The sequence below is a fragment of the Lissotriton helveticus genome, chromosome 8, assembly GCF_964261635.1.
Source record: "Lissotriton helveticus chromosome 8, aLisHel1.1, whole genome shotgun sequence".
Lineage (NCBI taxonomy): Eukaryota > Metazoa > Chordata > Amphibia > Caudata > Salamandridae > Lissotriton > Lissotriton helveticus.
Window position 1 is genome coordinate 419382410 of NC_136069.1, and position 25839 is coordinate 419408248.

Sequence of the window (25839 nt, forward strand, 5' to 3'; positions counted from 1 at the left end):
GACATGGAAGAATGTCCACACGTTTACAAAACATTACTGCCTACAATCAGCAAATCAGAATGATGCGGCAGTGGGCCAAACCGTTTTTACGCCACATGTTTCCATAGGAATCCATTCAGGTTCTAACATTGGCTTATTTCTTAAAAAGTATATACAATTCAATTTGTTGTTTATAATATACAGACATGTGTTATCATATACTGAGTTTCTATGATACTAAGGTTCCTTTCCTGTAGGAAATTACATGATTTCTATGTTGGTTCGGAAGATGACTTGTTAATAGGTCAATCTCTAGCCGATTGTTGGTTGTTAACGGTACATTCATGGGGGTGCACTACAATAAGTCTCCCACCGTCCGCAACCGACTTTGCCAGGTTTACTGCTTACTATTCTGATTCAGGCATGTGAATCTATGAAAGATACCCCAATACTGGATAAGAAAACAAGTTACTTACCTGTAACTACGGTTATCCAGCATTGGTATCTTTCATAGATTCACATGCACCCACCCTCCTCCCCGGAGAGTCAGTTCTCTATGATTGGGATACTTGTTCCCACTTGTGCTACGAAAATCTGAGGAGAGCTGGCTCTGCAGAGAGGGTTCTGGAGGGTGCTGTGAGCTGATTGGTTGGAGCAAAGACTTTGGTCTTTTTTACATAATGAGGTAGATAGGCTACTATAATTTAGGCCTCAGGCCTATTCCTAGGGCCTACTACTACTACAAAGTGCTTTTGCACTGCTTTTTTATTTACCGTGGGACTCCCGCCTCGTCGACGGGGAATGATTCAGGCATGTGAATCTGAAAGATACCAATACTGGATAACCGTAGTTACAGGCAAGTAACTTGTTTTCTTATTTCACTAGCAAAAGTGGGTGCTCTTTGTGCAGCACAGCTCCATACAGTTGTGCTGCGTTTCCTCATGTTTACGGACTGTGGACTTCGTATCTGTGAAATGTATGCGTATATAAATAAATCTGGCAAAAGGCAAGTACCATACGTTTATCCGCTCAGTTTATTTATTCCTTTTTGATGAATTAAAATCATTACATGTAAAGAGCCATGCAGTGAAATTACACGTAGATACAATAACCAACGATAATTGTTAAAAGCTTTTAAGAAGATATAAAGTACAATCAGTAATATTTCTAAGAAACAAACTGTTCCCTGTAAGCAAAGTTTAAAATTATTAGGAATAAGATAAAAAATAATTCCATAGACTTTTGACAGTTTTGTGCTATCGACGTAGAGTCCCGGGTTATGGAAAAAGGGACGGCTTGTTGGGCTGTGAGAAAGTGCCATCTTTCTTGCCTTGGTATGCCCCCACTTTTTTCTGAACTGCTGTTGTGCTTGACTGAGTGTGCCCTGGGTCCCTGCCAAACGGATACCCAGGGCCTGTGATCCTTCCCTACAAAGAAAAGCTATGCTGAAACAAAACACCCAATTGGCATCTCTGGCCACTTGTCGACCCCTAGGAAATGGTACCCTAGTTACCCATGGCATGGTGACCAGAGAAGACCTCTGAGGGCTGCAGCACTTATTGTGCCACCCCCAGGGACCCTGAGCCCTGGCACCCGCCCACTGCCTTTGCAGGCTGAGTGCCTAAGTACAGAACTAAAGCAAGAGTCGACATGGCACCCATCCCTTTGTGCCATGCCCACAGAACCCACTGCCCTGGCATACTTCAGTCACCCCTCTAGCAGGATACCCTATGCCAGAAGTGAGGGCACAGGGGCACGAGCCCTGTGCCCCTACAGTACCCAGGGCCATTCCTGGGCACTGTAAGTGCAGTGATGCCATTTAAGAGTATATGGTGCTGGGTGGTCGTCATTACGAACTCCAACGCACCATAATGGCTACACTGAAGACTGACAAGTTTGGTATCAAACTTCTCAGCACATTAAACCCGCACTGATGCCAGTGTGGGATTTAATGTAAAATGCACGAGAGGGCATCTTAGAGATGCCCTCCAAAACCCGAACCTACAATCCATGTCTGGGCTGAGTGGCTGCAGAAGCTGCCACACAGCAGACATGTTGCTGGACCCTTGGATGGAGAGCCCCCCGCTCTCCTGGGCCTGCTACAATGCACACCCTGGGCAAGGTGATATGTCTCCTCCCCCAGGATGGACAGGGGGAAGCTTCAAAGGCATACCGCCTCGGAGAGCTTCTCCAGACCATTTGCTGTACCCAGCAACCAGCCCCCAACAGGCCTACCCTCACCCTGGCGGGAAAAACTATGTCAGCAAGGGGGTTGGCCAACCTGTGCCAACTCCACCCCTCAGGTGGAGGAGGCGAGGTGAAGCACGACCCCGTACCCCGGCCATCTTGTAGATGGGGAGTCCTGCCCAATCCCAGCTAGGCTCCTGCCCCCCCTCCCACAGGGGAGGAGCAGGCTAGGGGTGTACTCACCCCAGGACAGGGACCCATTGGTCCCTGCCCTTGCCCTACCTGTAATGCCCCAAAATTCAGTATTTAGGGGTTCCCTGAACCTACCTTCCTTAGATCCTGATACCAAAAAGAAGAAAGAAGATCAAGAAGAAGAAGACCCGCGCAGCTGCTAACAGGACAACCACTACTGACTTGGCCCCAGCCCTACTGGCCTGTTGATCCTGGAACCTGCTCCTGCCTAAACCCGGCAACCTCCGCGGACAGCAACCTTGGGACACCCAGAGGACCTGCCTTCCCTGACCCTGTCGACGATTGGGACTCCCATCAGCAGAGGCTCTGCTGCAACAACCCACCTGGTGCCCACCAGGAAGCTCCGGACCAGCCCACTCTGCACCAGCCGAGCCCGGGCCGACCCGAACCAAGACCACGAGGACGTCCCCCCGGCGACTGGGACCCGAAGTCCAGTGCCCAAAGACCCTCCTCGACGAACCAGCCGACGCCTGCAGACTCAGAACCAGGGGCCAACCGCGACCAGCCGAGGGTAAGCTTTTCCAACACCCAAAGACACCCCTGCACCCGGCGCCCTACAGCCCCCTGTGCCTCCCTTTGGGGTACCTAGCTGTGCTCCAACATCCCAACTTACCTCTCGAAGTGCTGGTCGCCCCTGGAGAGTCACCGTCCCCGAGCCTGCAGCCTTTGTTCCTTTTTCAAGATCCTCATTGGATAACATTGAGCGCCCGACGGCTCAAAAGCACCCTGCACCCAGCCGCCCGAGTGCCGCTGGCTGTGACCTCTTTGCCCTATTCTACTTCCCCCCCCTTACCCAGAGCAAGTGACCAGGAGCCCAGCTCCCAGAGCCGCGCGGCCTGCTAGCCAGCCGCCACCAACCGAAGGCCCCCTCTCCCTCATTGGATAACATTGGGCCTACCTACCTCTGCACCCAGCCGCCCCTGCGCTGCTGGGACTGACCTAATTGTACTCACCTGACCCTGGGGGACCCCTGAGTCTATGCCCAGAACCCTAACTTCACCAACAAAGTACTCACCTGGAAACCGGTAATTCACTTACCTGCCATTGGATAACACTGACCCATTTTTGACTCGAAGTGTGAAGTTTTGGAAACTCAAAATATTCCTATAAAATCAGCCAAAGTCTGAATTCGAAAATACTCACCTGTGACCAGGAGAGAAGCCAGCACTGTACCTTTCAGCCCAGTACTGAACCACAAAAGTAATCCCTAGCGGGTTTACCAGTATCCTGTATTTTCTCCATAGGAACCCATTGTCTGCTTTTCTATGAAATTTTTCTAAGTGTCTACTTTTGAAAACTGCAAATATTCTTTAAAAATCGTACGACATACTGAAACGCAATTACCTACCTGTTTTGAGTTAATCCCCCAGTGCTGGCCCTAGGAGACTAGTGCTGGGTTACAAAAGTAACGCGATCGTACTTTACCTGTAACCTGAATTTCTTCCCATTGAAGAACATTGAGAGAATCACCTCAAAGTGTTTAAGTGTCAACTTTTAGAACAGCTTTATATTCAGGAAAAATCATCACTGTAACTAAAACGTTTTTGCTAATCTAGTTTCAGCTTAGACCCCAGGACAGAATCCAAGATCTAGTCCTGGAACTACCAAAGTAATCCATAAAGTAATCAACTGTACTTTCCTATGAAAACCCATTGGGCTCAATGCTAGAGTGTGTTTCAGAACTGTATTGCTATTAGCTAACCTGTGATTATTGTGTGTACAAACTTGTTGCTCCTCTGCAAAGTATTTACCTGAGAGTACTCTTAAAGTGAAAAGTATATTTTTATAACTGTCGGTTCTAAAAATAAAACAACTATATCTAAGGATATAATAATAATTGGCCTGGAGTTCAGTACTAGAGTGTGTGAAACCTTTTGCTGACTGTGTACAACAAATGCTTTACACTGTCCTCTGGTACTGCCTTACTGCTCGACCAAGCTACCACTTTGGAGAGTAAGGTCTGTTCTGACTTTAACCTCTGTTAAACCTTTGGGGTTTATGGACTCTATACACACTGTACTGCCTTATTGTCCAGTATATATAGGGCCACCTTCTCACATGGCCCTTTTGCGATTTTGTAACTCAAGGTGCTTAACAAATGGGGGCATCAGGGTGTTAGTCTGGGCTGGTTTGATGTCCTGGCCCCACTGGGTAAAGCCCACAAAGAGGGTGCGGGGAGATAGAAAATACAAAACCATCTTGTGGTGTACAAGTCACCAGGGGCTAGTGGGGCTTCTCATGGGCCCCTTGCAGTAGTCAGTGGGGGCTGACTGTGACTGCTGGGGGTTAGAAAGAGAGCCTATACCACACTACAACAAAGCCAGCATCACCCTGTAGGGGTGTTGAGGAGTGTGAATCAGATGGAATCTGTGAATTTCACCAGTCTAGCTAGGGCCATTGGCGTGTTGTCAGAAAAGCACAGATCAGAGGCTTTCCTGCACAATCTGATGCCGTTGGCCCGGAACAGAAAAAGTAGCAGTCGACTGTGATCATCACCAAATTTAGGGCAGCAACTGAAGCCAAGATTCTCTGCTGTAATGACATACCCTGGATGTAGTTGCTGCTGCCCACCGCGCCCAGGCGGAGTTAAAGTCTGAAATTGGCAAGGCGATGAGCTTCGTAGAAGATTTTCCTACTTGCATGTTAAAGTAACGCTGGGCCTTCCCTTGAGTGTAAGATGTGTCCAATGACATGGAAAGGTGAAGCTGAGCCTTACCCTTTCAGTGTCCCATTCAAATGAGGTTTGCATTAACTGCCTGTTAACAGCTTTTTTCCAGGCTGAGCATGGTATTTCTTGGGTGTGCAAGTTGGCAGCCACAATGTTGAGACTGCCGATCACCTTTGCTAACAGGGTTTGCCATGCGGTGCCCTCCCCTTCAAAGATTGAATCTGATGGCGACATCTAGCCGCAGATTCCTTACCTTTTTAACTTCCAGGTGCCAGGCTGCGTTCAGAAGATTTTTCTTAGCAGTACCCCTGTGTGCTGGTAGGCGGAGTCTGTCGACTCCACGTGACGTTGTTGTGTTCTTAGTCATCGTGAAGTCTGCGTCAATATAACTGCCACTTCGGCGTGCTAACATCAGTTCTTTTCTTTCCTCTCCAGCCAGCGCAGATCTGTCGAAGAGAGCTTAACATCTGTCATTTTTGACAGGCTTTTTGTCGACTTCTTCTTTTGGTGTGCTAAGGATGCCTTGCAAGAAGACCTCTGGGTTCAAGACGCACAGCGCCTTTTACCGCGCCATTTTGGTCATGAACTTAGTGGGTCTCTGGAGCAAGACCACGACATAGTCACTTCGATTGTCCGGCCATAGTGCCGAAAGCTTTGAGGAAGCGGTCCCTTATGCTAATCTCGACTCGGTAGCCGGCGCCTCGCAAGTCGCCCCGTCTGTCTCTATCGCAGTCTTGGTCGAGAGGAAGGTACGAGCACCGCTCTGGCTGATCGTAGTCCTCTTCTTCCAAGTTGTCTGGTAAGAGGCATCACAAAGCACAAGAAGTCAAAGCATGCTTCGACTTTGCCATGTTCGTCGCATGACGAGACAGTGGAACCTCAGCAATCGAGGCCCAGTTCCGTGGAGCGGGTGCCTGGGTCAGCGCCGCGTTTTCCTTCCTTTCCGGGGCCTGGAGCGACCCCCGCCCAGCTTAAGGAGTTCTGTGACTCTATATTTGGGCAGCCTAACCCTGTCCGTGTGCCTTATGGTTCCGCAGGCTCGAATGAAGAAGTCCCCGTAGGTCCTGCACCTTCGGCTCTGGCACCAGTGCCATGGCCGCCTACTGGACCTGTTCCTCGATCCGGACCGCCGCCTGTCGCACCTCAAACACAACTGTCCCCGACACCACGCCTGCAACTAAGGTCCTCGGCAGTGCCTCCCCAATCCTCATTGTTGAAGACATGGAGCCGGTTGTGCGTCCATTGATGCCGACTTAACCTGCCCTATTCTGAAAAGTTGGGAATGTATGAGGAGGATTGGGACACAATATATGAACTGGTGTGAGGAACAGGGTGATGCCAGTGGTGTGAACACCTTCCCAGATTCTGGCATGGTGTCTCCCACTACCGTGGCTACGGAGGAGGGGGCATCATTCACTATGGTGGTGCATAGGGCTGCGGAGGACTTGGATCTGCAGCTCACTACGGTAGCAGTCAAGACTAACATCTTGACAGAGGTCTTGCAGCCTGGTGTCCCCAGCCCAGAACCCTTTCTGCCTTTCAATGAGGCCTTGATGTATGTTCCTCTGGGTACCTGGTCCAAGCCCAGCACAGGGGCTCCTGAGAATAGAAAGATTGCACGCTGCCATCGCCCTTCACCGGACAACCCAGCTTTCCTCACCCCCCACAAAGCTTTCTGGTTCTAGCTTTCACTTCCCGTGGCACGTTTCGTTCCACACCCCCAGACAGGAAATCCAAGAGACTGGAAAGCTTTGGGAAGAAAATGTTCTCCTTCGAAAGTCTAGCATTGTGATCGGTGAACACCGAATGACTTTTGGGCTGTTATTACCATTCGATGTGGGACACGGTTGCACAGTTGCTGCCCAGAGACTCGGAGGACTGAATTCTGCTCTCCCAAGCTATTTCTGATGCAGCGATGTTCGCCATTTGAGGCGGCTTGCACACGACAGACTATCTGGGTAGAACGTTTTCACAACAGTGGCCCTACGTCGCCACGCCGGCTGAGGATGTCTGGTTTTTCAGGGATGTTTAGGCTAATCTTATGGACATGCTCTTTAATTGTTCGAGCTCTTTGGGGACAAAGCAGATGCTGCATTTGAACATTTCAATGACTCGCGGGCTACGGCCAGGTCCTTGGGCCTCACCTCAACATCCTGGCCTGTTTCTGCTTTTCACTTCTTTCATGGCTTCTGAAGGGGCTACCAACCACACCAACCCTATTCCCGCCAGAGGGTCCCGCAAGTTCAGCAATCTCTGCAGGAATTGAACGCGGTTCACCCTGACCCAGAGCATCGGAAGGCCAGAAGTCAAGACACGATTCCCTCCTCCACCGCAAAACCCTCCTAGCTCGATCCCCCAGGATAATTCATGGCCAGTTGGTGAATACACCATCATCTCCACCACTGGCGAGACATTATCTTTGACAGGTGGGTGTTGCAAATAGTCAGAGGAGCTTCTCCCTCCCCCTCTAAACTACCCCTCCATCCATGCCTCCAGTGTGCAATCAGCTGACAGAGGAGCACCTTGCCTTAATCCCACGAGGAAGTCAAAACTCTCTTGGCCAACGGAGCTATAGAGGGTTTCCAGGACAGAAATAGGCTATGGTGGTTACTCCCGATATTTTCTGGTCCCAAAGAAGGACGGAGGCCTTCGTCCTAGCCTCGACCTCTGAGCCTTTAACTGCTTCCTCAAAAAGGAGAAGTTCAAGATGCTAACCCTAGCTCAGGTCCTGTCTGCCCTGAACCCAGGAGACTGGATGGTAGCGCTGGACTTGCAGGATGCCTATTTTCATACCCCCATCCTGCCTGCCCATTCACACTACCTGCGGTTTATGGTAGGCCACGAGCACTTTTGTTTGCTGTGCTCCCTTTCAGCCTCAACAGTGCCCCTTGGGTGTTCTTAATGGGGATGGTGGTGGTCGCAGCCCATCTGCGGAGATCAGGGGTTCCAGTCTTCCCCTATCTTGACGACTGGTTGTTGAAGACTGGCTCATCCCAAGCAGTCGTCGCCCACCTCAAGACTACGGCGAACCTCCTCCATTTGCTGAGGTTCACTGTCAACGTCCCGACGACGCACCTGATTCCCTCTATCTCTCCCTTAAATGGAGAGGTTCTGGACACAGTGAAGTTTTGGGCCTAACCTCCTGAATGGCAAGTCCAGGATATTCAGCCTATGATACCGATGTTTCAGCCTCCACCGTGTATTTCAGTGAGAATGACTCTGAGGCTGTTGGGTCTAATGGCCTCCTGCATCCTGCTGGTGGACCATGCAAGGTGGCACATGTGGGCTCTGCAGTGAGACCTGAAGTTTCAGTGGGATCCGCACCAAAGAAATCTCACCGACCTGGTTCAGATACTAGAGGACACTGCGAAAGACTTGCAGTGGTGGTTGACAAATCACGATTGGGTCAGAGGCAGACCCCTCTCCCTTTTCCACCCAGATCTCACAATAGTGACAGGCGGCCATCTGGGGCAGGTTGTAGGAAGCTGGGTTTCTGTTTCGGTAACCCCTCCACTTTTTCCCAGACTACTGATGCAGTTTGACTCCATGTGCCCTGGGTCCGTGCCAATCAGGTTCCCAGGGCCTGTGTTCTTTCCCAAAACTGTACCTTTGTACCCCTAATTGACACCTCTGGCCATATGCAATTCCCTTGTAAAAGGTACCAAGAGCACCAAGATCACTGTGACTAGGGCTGCAGCACATATTGTGCCACCCTTAGAGGTACTGTACCTTCACACACACCACACCCCAATTGCAGGCTGGGTGTTTTGGTGAAGTCCACGTGGCACACATACCTGTGTGCCATGCCTGCAACTCCCTGCCTATGGTATAGGTAGGGAGTTGCAGGAATGGCCCCTCTAGCTGGGTGCACCATACCACTGGTGAGGCTACAGTTGCATGAGCACTGTACCCCTACATTGTCTAAGTCCATTCTTAGACATTGTAAGTGTAGTAAAGCCATAAAAGAGTATATGGTCTGGGACTTTGTTGGTATAAACTCCACAGCACCATAATGGCTTTACTGAATTCTGGTAAGTTTGGTATCAACCTTCCCAGCATAATAAACCCACACTGATGCCAGTGTGGGATTTATGATACAATGTACTCAGAGGGCATCTTAGAGATGTCCCCTGAAAAACGATCAGCCTTTGGTGGGTTCCCTGACTGGTATACACCAGCCGGCCACCACGAGACATGTTTGTGGACCCCTGGGGTGGGACCCTTCGCTCCCTGCGCCCAAAAACATAGCCTTTCCTGGGCAGAGGTGGTCACACCTCCCCCAGGTCAGGAAGAGCAATCTGTAGCAGGGGAGCTTCAAAGGCCTTGCCACCTTTGTAATGTGACCCCTCCTCTCCTGCTATCAGGAGCAGGCGCCCTTCCGGTCTTCCCTCCTTTCGGTGAAAAGACAGGCGGAAAAAATTCGAACAGCCGAGAAGGTGTGCCCACCTCTGCAACCCCGCCCTTCAGGTGGGGGAGGCGAGATGAAGCCCACTCTTCAGTGACAAGCACTCTCCAATCAGGATTAGGGATTGTGCCCACTCCTCTACGTGGTGTGAGCACACCTAGGGTGTAGTCACCATAAGGTCAGTATTGTATTGGCTACTGACCTAGAGATGTCCCCCGAAAAACGACCAGCCTCTGGTGGGTTCCCTGACTGGTATACACCATCCTGCCACCACAAGACATGTTTCTGGACCCCTGGGGTGGGAACCTTTGCTCCCTGAGCCCAAAAAGTAGCCTTTCCTGGGCAGAGGTGGACACACCTCCCCCAGGTCAGGAAGAGTAATCTGTGGCAGGGGCGCTTCAAAGGCCTTGCCATCTTTGTAATGCGACCCCGCCTCTCCTGCTATCAGGAGCAGGCCCCCTTCCTGTCTCCCCTCCTTTCGGTGAGACAGGTGGGAAAAATTCGAACAGCCGATAAGGTGTGCCCACCTCTGCAACCCCACCCCTCAGGTGGGTGAGGCGAGATGAAGCCCACTCTTCAGTGACAAGCACTCTCCAATCAGGATTAGGGATTGTGCCCACTCCCCTACGTGGGGTGAGCACCAAGGGTGTAGTCACCATAAGCTCAGTAGCCCGTTGGCTACTGACCTTGAGACCCCTAAAACGCCCCCTTAACTCAGTATTTATGTGCAGCCCTGAACCAAGAAGACAGATTCCTGCATCCCACAAAGTAGGACAAAAGAAGACGCAGAGGAGACTGCGTAGAAGAACTGACTTGGCCCCAGCCCTACTGGCCTGCCTGCAGTTTCCAGAGATTCTGCGCCAAAAGTCGCCTTATCCTGCAGTCCGCAACCTCGAACCCTGGGAGGACTGACTGCCTTCAACAAAGACCGGATCTCCTGTGAACAGCGGCTCTGATCAACAAACTCCCAAGGTAGACTCTGAACCTGCTGAGGACAAAGAAACCCGATACCTGAAACCACCACTGCACCCGACGCCTACAGCCCGAATCCAGGTGATCCACCAGTCTCAGCGAGGTGCTCCAGAGTCTGAGTCCACGGTGGGTTGGACCCTCCAGGACTCCCCAATGTCACCTCCAGCCTCTGCACAGGAACCCCCTAACCGCGAGTGGCCTGGTAAGGTGAAATCCGACCTAAAAAAAAAAAAACTCCATCCAGCCGCCCTGGAGAAGAGAACCCGAGGTGCACCTACGTCCCAGAGCCCTCCAACTTACCTACCCAGATGTTTGTTCCTCCTTGAAGTCTTCTGGTCCGAGCCTGCAGCAAAAATCCAAAACCGGCAACTCCCATTGAAAACGGGGCACCTGATGCCAAAACAACATCCATCCGCTGCTGTCGGTGCACCTTTCTGTGCTAACTCGGACCCCCCTTTGCCCTGAGCCTAACACCAGTAGCTTTGCTCCCACATCCTTGTGGCATGCTCGTGAGCAGCCACCAACCGAAGGCTCATCCTGCACCCAGCCGCCCTAGTGCCACTGATGGTCTTCTGAGAGTGCACCCTCAACCCTGGTTCTAACCCCAGAAACTCAACTACCACAACCAAGTACTTACCTGTAAACCGATAACTTCATTTCCTTCCGTAGGATTGCATTGACTGCTTTTCTCTGTGTGCAGTTGATTTGTAAGAAAACTTGAAAAACTGCAAATATACAAAAACTATATTACTTACCTTTTGTCTAGGACATGTCCCAGTCTGATATCTAGGCATATCACACTGGTTAGCAAAAGTAACTTGAAAAGTAATCCAATAAGTAACGTGCACAGTAATCTGTAAAGTAACTGAAAAATAATTTGGAACTGTTGACTTACCTGTAAATCAACAAACTGCATTTGAACCTGCATTCAACTGTAATTCACTGCATAAAATCTTGCAATGTATTATTTCACTTACCTGCACCAGGCTTGGCTTGGTTATAGAAATAAAATAACTAAATAATATTTTTGATACAAACAAATTGGTCTGAGTTCAGTCTTTGAGTGTGTGACATAATTTCTTGCCTGTGTGTGTACAACAAATGCTTAACACTATCCTCTGATAAAGCCTTCCTTCTAGCCCACACTTCCACAAATTGAGAGTAAAGTGCTATCTACTTTTACCTCTGCCTACCTTTGGGGTTCCACTGGACTCTGTGCACACTATACTCTGTGCACACTATACCTTACTTTGGTATAGTATATACAGAGCCAGTGTCCTACATTGGTGGATCTTCGTTGGGATATACAACTTTGCATTTGTTGGACTGACTTGGTCAACACTTGATCACATGACAGAACTCCTAACTTGTCTTTAGAAATTCTGAATTTTTGAATTGTCATTTTTTCCAAATTACTAAGTCTTGTTAGGACCTTGGTATGTCCCTAAAGATTTAGAAAAAATAAAAGTTCACTTTAGTTAGGTGTAAGAGGGGTTAGAATTTGTATTCGAATGTTTCTTAAAAAGAACCCAGCTATTAGTGAAGATAACACTGGCATAGAGAATATGGTTGAAGATCTCTACCTCACCCCTTATCTCTACTTAGAATTCAGGGAGTTATGGTCTCTATGTAAACTTAAAAATATTAACACGGGGTCCCATCCCTCCAAACAAAAGCTCCAGGAGCTGTTTGCAGGGTATGCTAAGGACCATCCCTCTGAGAATGGTGAAGACATCTCGAAGGAAGAAGATGGAGGAGTTGAGGATAACTTCCAACGCCCCCCCTCCCCTCATAGGGAGAGAAGTGCCCCTTAATCCAAGAATTCAACTCACAAGTACCTAGGTCCCACACAGGTGGGTCAGGAGCCTCTGAGTCCATTGAGGACCGCTTCAATGAGACCAATCTTTTAGTAAGGTTGGCCAAAAGATTAGACCTAGAGACCAGACTCCTGGCTCTAGAAAAAGAAAGAGCAGAGATAGGCCTAGCTCCCATCAATAGTGGCTGCAACTTAATAAATAGCGTCAGAGAGCAATCTTATGATGCAAAAATCCCCAAAAGGGATTGTCCCTAATTTTGTGGATCGTGATGATATCACCAAGTGGTTCAACCTTCGAGTGGGCTTGCGAAGCCAGAAAAGTGAAGAAAACTCACTGGGGAGCACTCCTTTGGGAACTGTTCTCTGGTAAGTGCAGAGACAGACTTCAGACCCTTAGTGGGGCAGAAGCAGAGTCCTATGAACTCATGAAGGGTACCCTGATTGAGGGATTTGGACTCACTACTGAGGAGTATAGAATTAGATTTAGGGGGTTCAGAAAACCGAGTCAACCCTGAGTGGAATTTGTAGACTACTCGAGGAAATCACTAGGTGGCTGGTTGACTGGAAGCAAAGTGCAGGATTATGATGCTCTTTATACTTTGTTTATGAAAATACACATATTAAGTAATTCCATTGATGAAAAGTTGCATCAGTATCTGGTAGTCCTAGGTCCAATTTCTCCCCAAGAATTGGGAAAGAGGGCGGACCACTGGGTCAAGACAAGGGTGACCAGGACATCCACCGCTATAAAGCCTTAGAAAGACAGTGGAGGAAACATTCACTGTCTGGTGCTAAGCTGGAATATTTGGGAGCATTAAAGAGATACCATGCTCTTTGCAGGTCGCCTCGTGAAGCCTTCTATATTGAGAAGATTTCCAGCTTCCAACACTGTCGGAAAACTCTGTTTAAGGTGGTCAAGAAACTTTCAGCCGCCAGTGCTTTTCTGTCCCCTCCCTCGCTCTCCCATCCTCAATGTGGCGAGGTAACACTGTTCTTCTACAACAAAATCAAGTCCGTTCATGATCAACTTGCTGTGGATGCCCCTCAACAAGGGAATCTAATGTTTCACACCTTCACGGTGTACTTAATGTACAGCAGTTCTTGCCAAAAGCATCAGTTTGATATTTTGATGCCCATGAGCGGGTTGTGCAGTGATCCCCAACCTGTAAACCTGTACAATGCCTGATCTATTTCTTGCATACCAGATTATTTGAGTTACTTGTCTAACATCTCCCGTACTGTAGGTTCCCAAATAGTCCAGAAAGGGTATTTATGCACTTAAAAACTGGTCACTTTTCCATAAATAGTTATTTTAGCGTTTGTTTCAGATGAAGATGGTTAGATCATCTGATATCACTATGGCACCTAGAATTGTAACACGGGTAGGATAGGGGCAAGTCAGCCTGTACAGAACCACTATTTTTTTCTTCGATTGCACATTTTGCCCTGCCCTAGGAATCTTATTACTTGCAGGGGGTCCTTGTTTTTTACATTAACAGAACCACTATTGTTCCCAACAATTAAGGGAAGATCTCACGTTTTCACCCTTCATGTTTTGATGGACATTCCTTGTCGAAATCTCTAATTTGAGCTTTGTTTTGGCAGACCAGCTTTGACCCGAGTCATGGTCTATTATGTTAACGTTGAGAACATTTTTGCTCTCCGGTTGTGCTGTTCCTGATTTTTAGCCTTGCAACTTTCGTTTACTAGGTACGTTTTTGTGACATTTGTTTGGACTATCAACAAGGCTTGCTCATCAGCAGTGTGAACCTTGTTTGTATAATAAGCGGACTACTTTGTTACTGTGACAATTCGTCAATGAAAGAAGAGATTCTCTTGCCATCTACGAAGCTAGTTGTTTGTCTCTATGAAATAAATGTTTTTAATCTTCATTGGTAGAGTGGAATTGCAGAACTACTGTTATAAAAATATTGTATGTGGAATTGTCAACAGCAAAGCAGGATGGATTTAGTCTTATTGAGTAGTTTAATTACTTAGTAGGCTTATTCATTATTTTAGGACCCTTAATCATGAGCTAGGACTCTTACTTAATGTAGTGGTTGAATAGGGTTTGTTCCTTTTGCAGTTGTGCAGACTTTATAGATGTTTGAGCTCTATGTCCTCTGATAATGCTGATAATTGTGTAAAAACTGTTACTTAAGCCAAAACCTGTTTCAGTAAAAATGTATTTTTAAACAATACTAAGCCTCTTTGGGATACTTCATGTGGAGCAATCACAGTATGTGAACCAGATTTACAATGCTGATACAATTTACCATGTCTAAACACAGAAGTGATTATGGATTTTTTTATTTTAGAATATGAAAATATCTTCTCTTTATTGAAGCATGTCCAAGGAAGTTTACAGATTCGACTTATGTTCCTACAGAATGTTATCAAAGAAGCTTCAAGGTAAGTGATTCGCCATATAAAAGCTTTGTTGCATTTTGCCTTGGATTTTCTCACCAGAGAGTGCTCATTATAAGCATGAACGTTATGCAAAGGTATTTTGAATGACGACACTAGGAGAAAAGTTTTAGAATAGTTGAAAGAAGAATCTAAATCATAATGGATTCATTTTGATTTGCAGATTCGTAGACTCATGAAATATCCTCACGGTTCTGTCTGATACGCCTGAAATATTTTAAACTAATTTAAGCAGTAGTGATTAATTCCCTGTGGTCTGCCCAGACATCTTAGACCACGTTAGAAGTGATCAGGTTCAGATTCGAAAGAATTCATCAAGTTATAAAGGTTCCTGCACACTGACCATGTTAGTTTCTTTTTTTCTATGCCAGTAACTTCAGAACTTTGTGTGGGTATCTCAAGAATTTTTAACAAGTTCTGTTTTTTTTAGTAATAGGTCTTTCCAAATTTTCAGTGTGTAAGTAATTACTAGACTTGCCAGGATTTTTATGGGTTCCATAAATATATATATTTTTAGCTTCTCGAGCCTAAAGCTCATATTTGAGACTCTTTAATTGTGTTCCAACGTGATTCATTACTAGGCAATTAAGTTGCTTTTGGTGATTCTTCGCTCTCAATCTGCATCAGCTGTTATTTTGCTGACCATAACCTCCTGCATACTTGTTAAGATGCGGAGAAAATCCATATCTAATAAACAATTAGCAAGGCAACTGTAACTCCATCTGGTTGGATAAATACCTGCGTGAAGCAACCCAGAAACCTAGTACTGTCCCATAACAGCTTTTGCTTTGACCATATTTAGCTAGAATCTTTTGTTACTTTCATGCCTGTCTGTGTCTGTTACTCCCATCTTTGAATAATTTCCAATTGTGAGTATGGGTGATGGCAAGGGAGGTGTCTTGTAGAAAATCTCCAAACTTGTGTGAAATCTGTTTGTATTCATAGTGACTGTTCATTCATTAGACTCTCTTCTGTTAAAGACGATAGAAAAACTAATTTATCTCAGGAAAAAAGGTTGTCTTTTTTCTTCAGATTTTGACTTTATATGTAAATCCTCCCTTTTATCCTCATGACTCATACATTCCTTGTTACTGATTCAAAGTTTTGTATCAAAAAATTATTTATTACTTGATCAATTGGACATATTAAAATCAATGTGTTGGAAAGTAAACCAAATAGATTGTTTGGCTGTTTCCAATAAAATTGTTAGTGGGTCATCATGTTTCTGCCAATGTTGGTGTTAAATTACCTGGCATTTGTCAGGACCTGTAGTGGACTAAACCCTGGCGGTATGGGCGCGCTAAGGCCCACCCTAACCTAGGGACGTGAAAGTGAAAAAGAAGTATAAAGTGCAAGAAAAGGAAATTAAATAATTCCATTTGTGGTACTCTCAATTATGGAGACCAACATTTTTTAAAAAAGCACTTGGATGGTGAGAATTTCACACCATGGACCTCGGGAGGGGGGTGGTGGCAAAATCGTCACACCGCCCTCGACGCCAGGCACCCGCTGGAAACCTGCATGCACCCTCTGTAACCGGGTCCCGAAGATCTTTTCACTTTCACGTCCCTAGGTTAGGGTGGGCCTTAACAATCTATTTGGTTTACTTTCCAACACATTGCTTTTAATATGTCCAATTGATCAAGTAATAAATAATTTTTTGATATAATTCAGACATTTTTTATCTCACTACCAACACTATCACCTAGCACTCACTATTCCACATTACCCGCTCCGCAGTAAATCTGGCGTTAAAGCACACTGGGGAGGCATTCGGCCTCTCCCAGTGGGGCCCGATGATGAAGCATGTCACCAACCAGGTTGGTGAGTGAGGGCTTTCTATACAAACCCAATTGGTGTTGTATACCTTCCTTTTCTCAGCTATGATTGTATTACTGCGAGTCTTTCTACACTCTTTCCTTGTTTTGAACAAGATATGTATGAAGCAAGAAAGAGTAAACATACCACAGATTTTTACAGTTTTTGAAAGCATTGTAAAAGGCACACAAAAACACTGGAATTCGCAACAAATAGAAACTGAAAAAAGGAGAGCCTAATTATGACGTAAAAGCTGATCACTTTCTGCCTCCTTGCATTACTGCTGCTGACCTCTACTTGGATTTAAAGCCCATTTCCAGGATACTTCACCAGATGTTGACATTTCCTACCTCCGTGGCCCTGGTTCAGAAGAGATTTCATCTTTTATAACAGTCATTTGGAAAGCAGCAAGCCTTCAAATTGACTTTACATTTTACAAGATAACAGCTGAACCATTGCCCCCATTTAATCAGGCGTTCCTGCACCCTCTCTTGGATGCATGGAAGGAACCCTCTTTGGACTCGGCAGTCCACAGGAAGATTGCCACATGCCATAGACCCATTCAGCTTTTGTTACTCAGTCATAGTCAGAATCCCACTGTAGTTTTTGTGGCTCTCGAAATCGAAAGAAATGTGTAACTCTTGCTTCAAATCTTTGCCCACTGGCAGTTTGGCCTTTTGCATGGCTAATGCCAGATCCCTTTTAACTGATACATCCCTGCCTTATGAGAACTGACTGACCTTAAACATATCAACCCACCAGCTATATGAAATCGCCTTTCTCTTCCTTTGAGATTGATGGCCTGGATGCCTCTAAGCCAATCGTAAAGTGTGCCCTAGATTATGCAGACGCTGTTGCTCAGTCTATATCTACAGCTGAAGCACTGCATGCTTGAGTCCAATCCACTGGATTTTCTAGAGCAGTCCACATTAAGCTCATGGACATATCCTTTAATGGTGTGAGGCAGTTAGGAGAGAAGGCAGACCTCTTCCTAGAACACTTCAAGAAAAGCAGGACTACTGCTCACATACTTGGCCTGGCCTCCCCTGCAGGCAGTTCCACCAATAGCTCAGCAAAGGGAGCCATCTCAGTGTGTTCCAACTCTGCCATAACAATAGGACTACTTTCAGTGCAGGGGTTGCTTTGGGTAATCTCACATACTGCAGCCACTGATTTAGTCCCCAACATCCTCTTGAGGCTTTCTGCTCCTAAACCCATTACCCCACTTCTTATGACATCCCCCTTTCTGTGGGATGGAGTGTCTCCCATTTTGCCACTTGTTGGACTTAATCCTAAATGGATCCAGCTGATCTGCCAGGGCCACACTCTTCCTTTCATATCCTCCCCTCCAGACCATCTCCCTTCCTTCCGAGTGTGCACACTGCTGACTCACCTCGATGAAAGAGGCAGAAGTCCTTGCCTTCTTGAATGAAGGTACAAGAGCACAGGAGCCTGATAGCTAGCCTTGATTGCCTCCTTCTTAAACGTTGTGTAACAGGACAAATTGAAAATGCTGCCCCTGATTCGGGTCATGCTGACCTTGAAGTCTGGAGATCGGTTGGTGTTCATGGACCTCAAGGACGCCTACTTCCAATTCTCTATGCCCACTGGTGATACTTGAGGTTCGGACTACCAACTGCTTCAGGTGTCTTTACGAAGGTGGGGATAGCAGCTTCCTGGCAGCAATCTGTAGTCCAAGTATTTCCATACTTGAGTGACGGGCTTGTGAAAACCTATTCCCCAGCACTACTCCTGTGGACATCTCCAGTGGATGCGGAGACCCCTCCAAGACTTCTGCTTTACCATCAACTTCCAGAATGCTCACTTCAATCGTACGCAGAGTCTGACTTTAATCAAACAGTGCTTGGTACAACTGTTATGCAGGCTCTTTTTCCTCTTCAGAGGATCATGGCGATTCAGGCGGTGATTTTGATATGTCTGAATCAAACTCTGATCCCAGTCCTGCTGTTCTTGCACTAGCTAGGCCTCTTGACCTTGTGCATCGTGTTGGTATGTCACACCAGGTGGCAGGTGATGGCCCTTCACTCGTGCCTTGAGGAGGCAGTGGCTGTCACACCAAGTAAGTCTCTCGGATTAGGTGTGAATCTTCAGGTCAGTGAATCAGGATCTGCACTGGTGTATGGACTCCTTCAACCTTCAAAATTCAGTTCTTTGCAAACTCAGGCTACTGGGGTCACATATCCCTTCTCGCTGGGCTGGGGTGCCAATCTGGGCGACATGACGGCACAGGGCCCCATGTCCATTTTAGACTAGCTCCTACGTCTAAACGTGCTTGAGCTTTGGCAGGCCCATCTTTGCCTGAAGGCTTTTCTCCCTTCCTTCTAGGTAAGCAACATCCAGATTATGTTGGACAACCACTACTGTCCACTAGGCCAACAAACAGAGGAGTGTCAGGTTGTGACCCCTATATTCGACACCAATTCACCTGTGAACATTGGCACTGCAGTGAGGAATCTGGCCTGTGGAGCGGTCCATCTTGCAGGCTCCCTGATTTTGAGGGAGGATGCCCTCAGTAATGTCTTACTGTGGACCATGAGCTGAAGCTACATGCTGAGGTAACAGAGATAATCATCTCTACACTGGGAGGTGGTGGTGGGGGTTTGCTTTGTGGATCTCCTCTGCCACAATTCGAATCAGGAAGTGGTTGCCATTGGTTTGCTGTCGTTTTCTTGCGCAAAATGTTCAATGAGTGATGCCTTCAGTTTCAGCTGGACTCTGGCCTGCCTGCCAATCCCACTTCTGTATAAAGTACTGCAGAAAGTGCGGTAGGATCAGGTGCATCAGATTGATTGCTCTTGGCTGAAAGAGAAGGATTGGATATACTAATCTATTGCCACTCGGCATTCAGCCTCCTCTTCCCCCTCCTGCACAGATTGCATCCGCTCTTTTAGTAGGGTGGTCAGGTCATCCACGCCAAGATAATACGGCTCCACATGTCAAGAGGGTGTCAGTACAACAAATTACACACCACTACTGACGAGCATTGTTGTCCTTTTGGAATGAAGGTATGGAAAGCTGTCCCTGTTTTGAGAGCATTGAGAGGCGTCTCGATACTTCTGGTTTACCTCGCTGCAGCATAACTATTTATGTATGGCCTTGTTTAGGGGCTTTTAAAAAATGTATTTTTTTAACAATTGTGCCAGAAATGTCCAAACTTTCAACCTTTATAGAATATGATGTAGTTGCGCTTAAGATTAATTTTGAAAGACAATATATTAATCCTAAAGGGTTTCTTTTGTTCTGTTAAAAATATCGGTGTTTTGGTGCACATTGACATTACTGCAGTGGTTTACATCAAAATAGGGAGCAGTTTTTTCTCCTCGGAGGTGTGAGCAGAAATATGGAATCTGAAAGAGACATGTTAGTGATAGATTCCTTACCCTAGAATATCCCCAGGCGCCAGACTGGATCTGGAAAGTTTTGCTTAGCAGTACCCCTGCGCGTCCGTAGGTGGCGTCCTGCGGCTCGGTCACTGGCATCGTAAGCGCCGAGATGACGTCACGGAGAGTACTTAGGCGCCACCCATGCGTGCTGACGTCAGTTCTTACCTTTTCCGCGCCAGCAAGCGCAGATCCGTATTAAGCAAGCACCTTGGTCTCTTTTTGCTTACTGTTTTGGAACTTTTGTCGTCCCCCCCTTCCCCCCCCCCTTTTTCTCCTGGTGCACGTAGGCATGCCTGGCTTTAAGTCCTGTAGGGCCTGCCGCCGTAAATGTCGGTGGCGGACCCCCACGATTTTTGCCTATACTGCCTGGAGAATGATCACGACTGTCGAGCCATAGCCTTGAGGGAGCGCGCCGGAAGTTGCTGGAGGCCCAGCATTCATCCCGCCGCCGCTCCGGGTCTAGGGGCTGTTCCCGGGACCACTCGCGGGACCGGAGCCGTCGCTTCTCGGGCTCCAAGTATTCGCCTTCAGATTCTGGTAAGCGACGACATAAGAAGTCGAAGAAGCGTGTTCGCTCTCTGACGTTGCTCCTTGGAGGTGGACGAGAGAGACAGGGGCTCCGCCCCTGCGGCTCCTCTGGAGCCTGGGAGACCCACGGTCTACCCGGGTCCGTCTGCGACTCCCTAACAGGTACAAGAGTTTCTTGCTACCATGGACTCCCTGTTCAGGCCTCTGGCTCCCGCCGGCGCGCCTTCGGGCCCTGCTGTCCCGTGTCCAGATCCTGTTGGCCCGGCAGCTCCGCCAGCAGCGCCCTTTCCGGCACAGTTTGTTGCTTCCCCGGCTCCGGAGGCACAGGAGGACTGGGAAGGATCCGAGGACCCTCTTGCCCGGCAGTGTGACTCCGAGCTGAATTTGGTGGACAATCTGGACGACGTCGGCGATCTCGATGTCTCTTCTGACCTGGAATTTGCCTCTCCCCCGCCTACGATGGAGGAGGGCGCTTCCTACACAATAGTGCTCCGTCTGGTGGCTGAGGCCCTCAACCTCGACCTCCCCACGGTGGCCCTCAAAACCAACCTCCTCACCAAGGTGCTCCAGACGGCGTCTACTTCGGCGGAGCCGTTGCTTCCCTTCAATGACGCCCTTACCGAAGTCCTCTTGGTCACTTGGTCGCGGCTGGCTACGGGGGCCCCGGTGGATAAAAACATTGCCAAATGCCCCCGCCCGGCACCGGGCAACCCGGCTTTTCTGACCACCCATCCCACGCCTGAAAGTCTGGTCATCCAGGCCTCGACGTTGCAGAGTGCCTTTCCTTCGGCTCCCCAGACAAGGACTCTAAGAAACTGGAAGAGTTTGGTAAGCGGTTGTTCTCTTCAGCCAGCCTGGGGCTGCGGTCGGTGAACACCACCTGCTTGTTAGGCCGCTACTCTCACGCGGTGTGGGATTCTGTTGCTCAAGTGTTGCCTCAGTGCCCTGAGGAGATCCAGGCTGTCCTTTCTCAGGCAATTGCTGAAGGTAAGGATGCGGCTAAGTTCGCCATTCGGTGTGGTTTGGACACCGCAGACTCGCTGGGCAGGGTGGTTTCTACAACGGTGGCGTTGCGACATCACGCCTGGTTGCGTTTGACTGGGTTCTCACCCGATGTCCAGAGCTCGCTCATGGATATACATTTGATGGCACCCGCCTGTTTGGCAATAAGGCTGACAGTGCTTTGGAAAGCTTTAAGGGTTCGTGGGCCACGGCCAAGTCCTTGCGTCTTTATTCAAATAACCCTGCCACTCCTGGGTTTCGTTCCTTTCGTGGCCAGGGCAGAGGCACCCAGGTGCGTTCATTCAACAAGCCTGTGCAGAACCAGCCTCAGCGCGGCCATGGTCGCGGCTTCCGCAAGGGCAGGCCTTGGAGTCAGCGTTTGGGTCTGTCCACCTCCACCCCCGCTGTGCCTACTTCCAAGCCTCCCTAGTCCGAGCTTCATGGAGCACTCCACACCAGTGGGTGGCAGGATCCGCCATCACCTCCCCCACTGGCGCGATATCACGTCGGACAAGTGGGTCCTGCAGTTAATCCGCAAGGGTTACTCCCGTCCCATTTAGTCTTCCCCTCCAGCCATACCACCCCAGTGCCACCGCATGTCTGGGGATCATTTGGTTCTTCTCCAACAGGAAGTTACGGCCCTCTTTGCCAAGGGGGCCATCAATTGCGTCCCTGGGCTGGAAGTAAGGAGTGGTTGGTATTCCCACTACTTTCTGGTCTCCAAGAAGGACTGGAGGGGGGGTCGGGGGGGGGAAGAGGTCTGTGCCCCATTTTGGACATTCGGGACGTCAACCGCTTCCTCCAGATAGGAGAAGTTCAAAATGCTGACTGGCTCAGGTGCTGGCTGCCCTAGACCCTGGAGACTGGATGATACAGTTGGACTTGCAGGACGCTTATTTTCACATCCCCGTCCTGCCGGCGCACCAGCGTTACCTGTGGTTCATGGTGGGCCAGGAGCATTTTCAGTTTGCCGTGCTCCCCTTCGGCCTTACCAGTGCCCCTCGAATGTTCACGAAAGTGATGGTGGTGGTCGCAGCTCATCTACACAGGTCTGGGGTGTCAGTCTTCCCCTACCTCGACGACTGGTTGTTGAAGGCGGGCTTGCCCCATACAGTTGTATGCCACCTTCAGACTATGACCGACCACCTGCATCTGCAGGGGTTTTCCATCAATGTGCCGAAGTTGCACCTGAGTCCCTCTCAGAAGCTCCCCTTCATCGGAGCGGTTCTGGATTCAACGCTGTTTCTGGTCTATCCTCCTGAGCAGCGCTTCCGGGAAATTCAGGCTATGATTGCGATCTTTCGGCATCTATCTCGGGTTTGTCAGGATGACCCTCCGGCTCCTAGGCCTCTTGGCCTCCTGCATCCTGCTGGTGCAACATGCCAGATGGCATATGCGGGCTCTGCAGTGGGACCTGAAGTTCCAGTGGGCACAGCATCAGGGCAACCTCTCCGATCATGTCCAGTTCTCGGAGGGCACTGCACAACAGTTGCAGTGGTGGCTCACGAATCGCGATTGGGTCCATGGCAGATCCTTCTCCCTTCCCCAACCGGAGCACACAGTGGTGACGGATGCGTCCCTCCTGGGATGGGGCGGCCACTTGGGAGAGGCGGAGCTCAGAGGCCTCGGGTCTCTGGCAGATTCCTGGCACCATATCAACCTTTTGGAGCAGCTGGTGATCCGACTGGCACTGAAGGCATTCCTTCCCTCTGTCCGGGGAAGTGTGGTGCAGGTGTTCACAGACAACACCACTGCCACGTGGTATTGCAACAAACCGGGCAGGTGGGGTCGTGGACCCTATGTCAGGAGGCTCTGCGCCTCTGGACATGGCTGGAACATGAAGGCATTACCTTTGTGGTTCAACACCTGGCAGGTTCTCTGAACACCAGAGCGGACGAACTCAGCCGCCGGTGCTTGATGGATCACGAATGGCGTCTGAACTCGGACGTGGCGCAAGGTCTCTTTCAGCAGTGGGGAGAGCCTTGGTTAGATCTATTTGCCACCGAAGAGAGCACGCAATGTCATTAGTTCTGCGCGTTGGAATTTCCAAAGCGACACTTTTCGACGCAAGTGAAGTTGCGATCTGTTGTACGCCTTTCCGCCTATACCACTTCTGCCCAGAGTGCTGAAGAATATTCAGCGTGAACGAGACCAAGTCATTCTTGTGGCTCCGTATTGGGCACAAGATATTGGTATCCCGAGCTACTCAGCATGGCGATCGATCCCCAGATCCGACTACCTCTTGGGGAGGATCTTTTGTCGCAGCAGCAGGTAACGGTCCTCCACCCGAACCTGTCCAGCCTCCACCTCCATGCGTGGCGATTGAGCGGTCTCTGATGTGATTTTGCCAGCCAGGCGTTCGTCCACTAAAACGGTATACGCCTGTAGGTGGAAAAAATTTGTGGCATGGTGCACAGCAAAGGCTGTTGATCCCCTTTCTGCCCCTCTTTCAGAAGTCCTTCTGTTCCTTTTTTCCTTGGCCCAGCAGGGCTCTGCTCTGGGCATGATCAAAGGTTATCTTTCTGCCAACTCCGCCTTTCTTCGGCTTCCTGATCAGCCTTCTCTTTTTAAGTCCCCGGTTGTTAACCGTTTCCTGAAAGGCATTACACATCTGTGCCCTCCGGTTCCATTTATAATGCCCCAGTGGGACTTGAATCTTGTATTGACTTACTTGATGTGAGCTCCCTTTGAGCCGCTTCACAACTGTCCTTTACGTCTTCTCAACTTAAAGGATGCTTTCCTGGTTGCTATCACCTCTGCCAGAAGAGTGAGTGAGCTCCAGGCTCTTTCTTCCAAACCTCCTTTCCTTTCTGTTCACCCGGAAAAGGTGGTTCTCAGGACCCGTCCTTTCCTGCCAAAGGTTGTCACGCCCTTCCACATCGGGCAGACTATCACTTTGCCCACCTTCTTTCCGCCTCCGCATCCTTCAAAAGAGCAAGAAAGGCTCCACCATCTGGACCCAAAACATGCGCTATTGTTTTGCAGCGTGAATCTTTCTGGATTCACTATGCTGTGCATATTCCGCAATCTGGTGGTTGGGTCCGGAATCAGTCTTTCTTCTTTTTTTTTTTTTTTTTTTTTGTAGCCCAGGTGGGCGTCGACATCCCACCATTTGGTGTCCCTTTCGGTGACGTCGGCGTGCTTCCGGCGGAAGCTACCACCCGTGGGCGCCATCTTCAGATTCTTTTTTCCGCCGTTGGGTCTGGATCGTCGCGTGAAGCTCCAGAAGTTTGGAGGAAGAAAGAAGGAAAATACAGCGAAAACTCACAGGTGAAGTCCTGAGAACATCGACAGAAGAAGACCTTTAGCGAGGAGGCAAAGAAGAAAGGAGAGAACTTCGAAATCTTCACCGTCCTTGAAGGAATGCGCACACAGGTGACCCCCTGAGCGCAGGGATGTACAAGACGCCGTTTAAATTCTGCAAGAACTGCCACCACAAGTTCGCACAGAAGGACCAGCACCCAGTCTGAAACCTCTGCCTGCCAATCGACCACGAGAGCGGAGACTGCAACACCTGTTCCGTCTTCAAGCCGAAGACACTCAGAATTCGAGAGAGACAGAGGACGACTCACCACACGATGCAGGGCAAAGGCCAAGCCCCGACGCTTTATGATCTTGGCCTCTCCACCGACGATGAGGACAACATCGCCGAAGGACCAGATGACTCCACGGTCGTTGAGACCGATAAGAATACGCCTGATAAGGTAGGAGAGTCTACGACCCCGAAAAATCCCACAGGGCCTCGAAAACCTGAGGCAGACTCTCGAAAGTCTGAGCACAGAGCCTCGAAAGGAGCACCGGCGCCGAGCAAATCGACGACCGAAGCTGCATCCGCCGAGCCCAGCGGATCCTCTGAGAAGGACTCCCGGAGGCAGAAGACCAGCGAAAAGCAAAGGTCATCGAAGCAAACCCCCGAAAAAGGGCCTTCGACTTCGACGTCGAAAGAAAGAGAGCCGAAGAAAGCTTTGACGTCGACGACGACGCCGAAAAGGGCGGCCGAAACGCTCGACGACGAACAAGCCGCAGAAATGCAGAGGAAAAAGAGAAGGCTCGAGGCCGAAATGGACAATATCCTTCAGAGAAAGAAGGAATTCGACGAAAAAATGAAAAGTTACAAGATTCCCCCGAAGCCGGCACCGACCGTCGCTGAGGTACAGGCGGTCGAAGAGTTCGACATCGAAGAACCGCCGAAAACTCCGGAACCTTCGGAGCACGAAGAGGAGGAGGACCTCTACTACACAGATGGGGATTATGGCGAACAGCAGTCGAGCTACGGCTCAGGTTCCTCGACGGCCCAAGACCAGGAATGGCAGGACATCGAGACCGAAAACCCAGAGGAGGCGGTAGAGACATACCCCTCGAGGCCTTCGCCACCGGATGA

General features: G+C 49.1%; 1 protein-coding gene across 1 annotated transcript in view; it reads left to right on the forward strand.

The window, feature by feature from the left end:
• Window positions 1-25839, forward strand: part of INTS6 (integrator complex subunit 6) — a 428531-nt gene that overhangs the window by 395635 nt on the left and 7057 nt on the right. The window contains exon 17 of the mRNA XM_078657272.1: window positions 14598-14691. Within this exon, the coding sequence (XP_078513398.1) occupies window positions 14598-14691 (94 nt within the window). The remainder of the gene's footprint in view (window positions 1-14597; window positions 14692-25839) is intronic.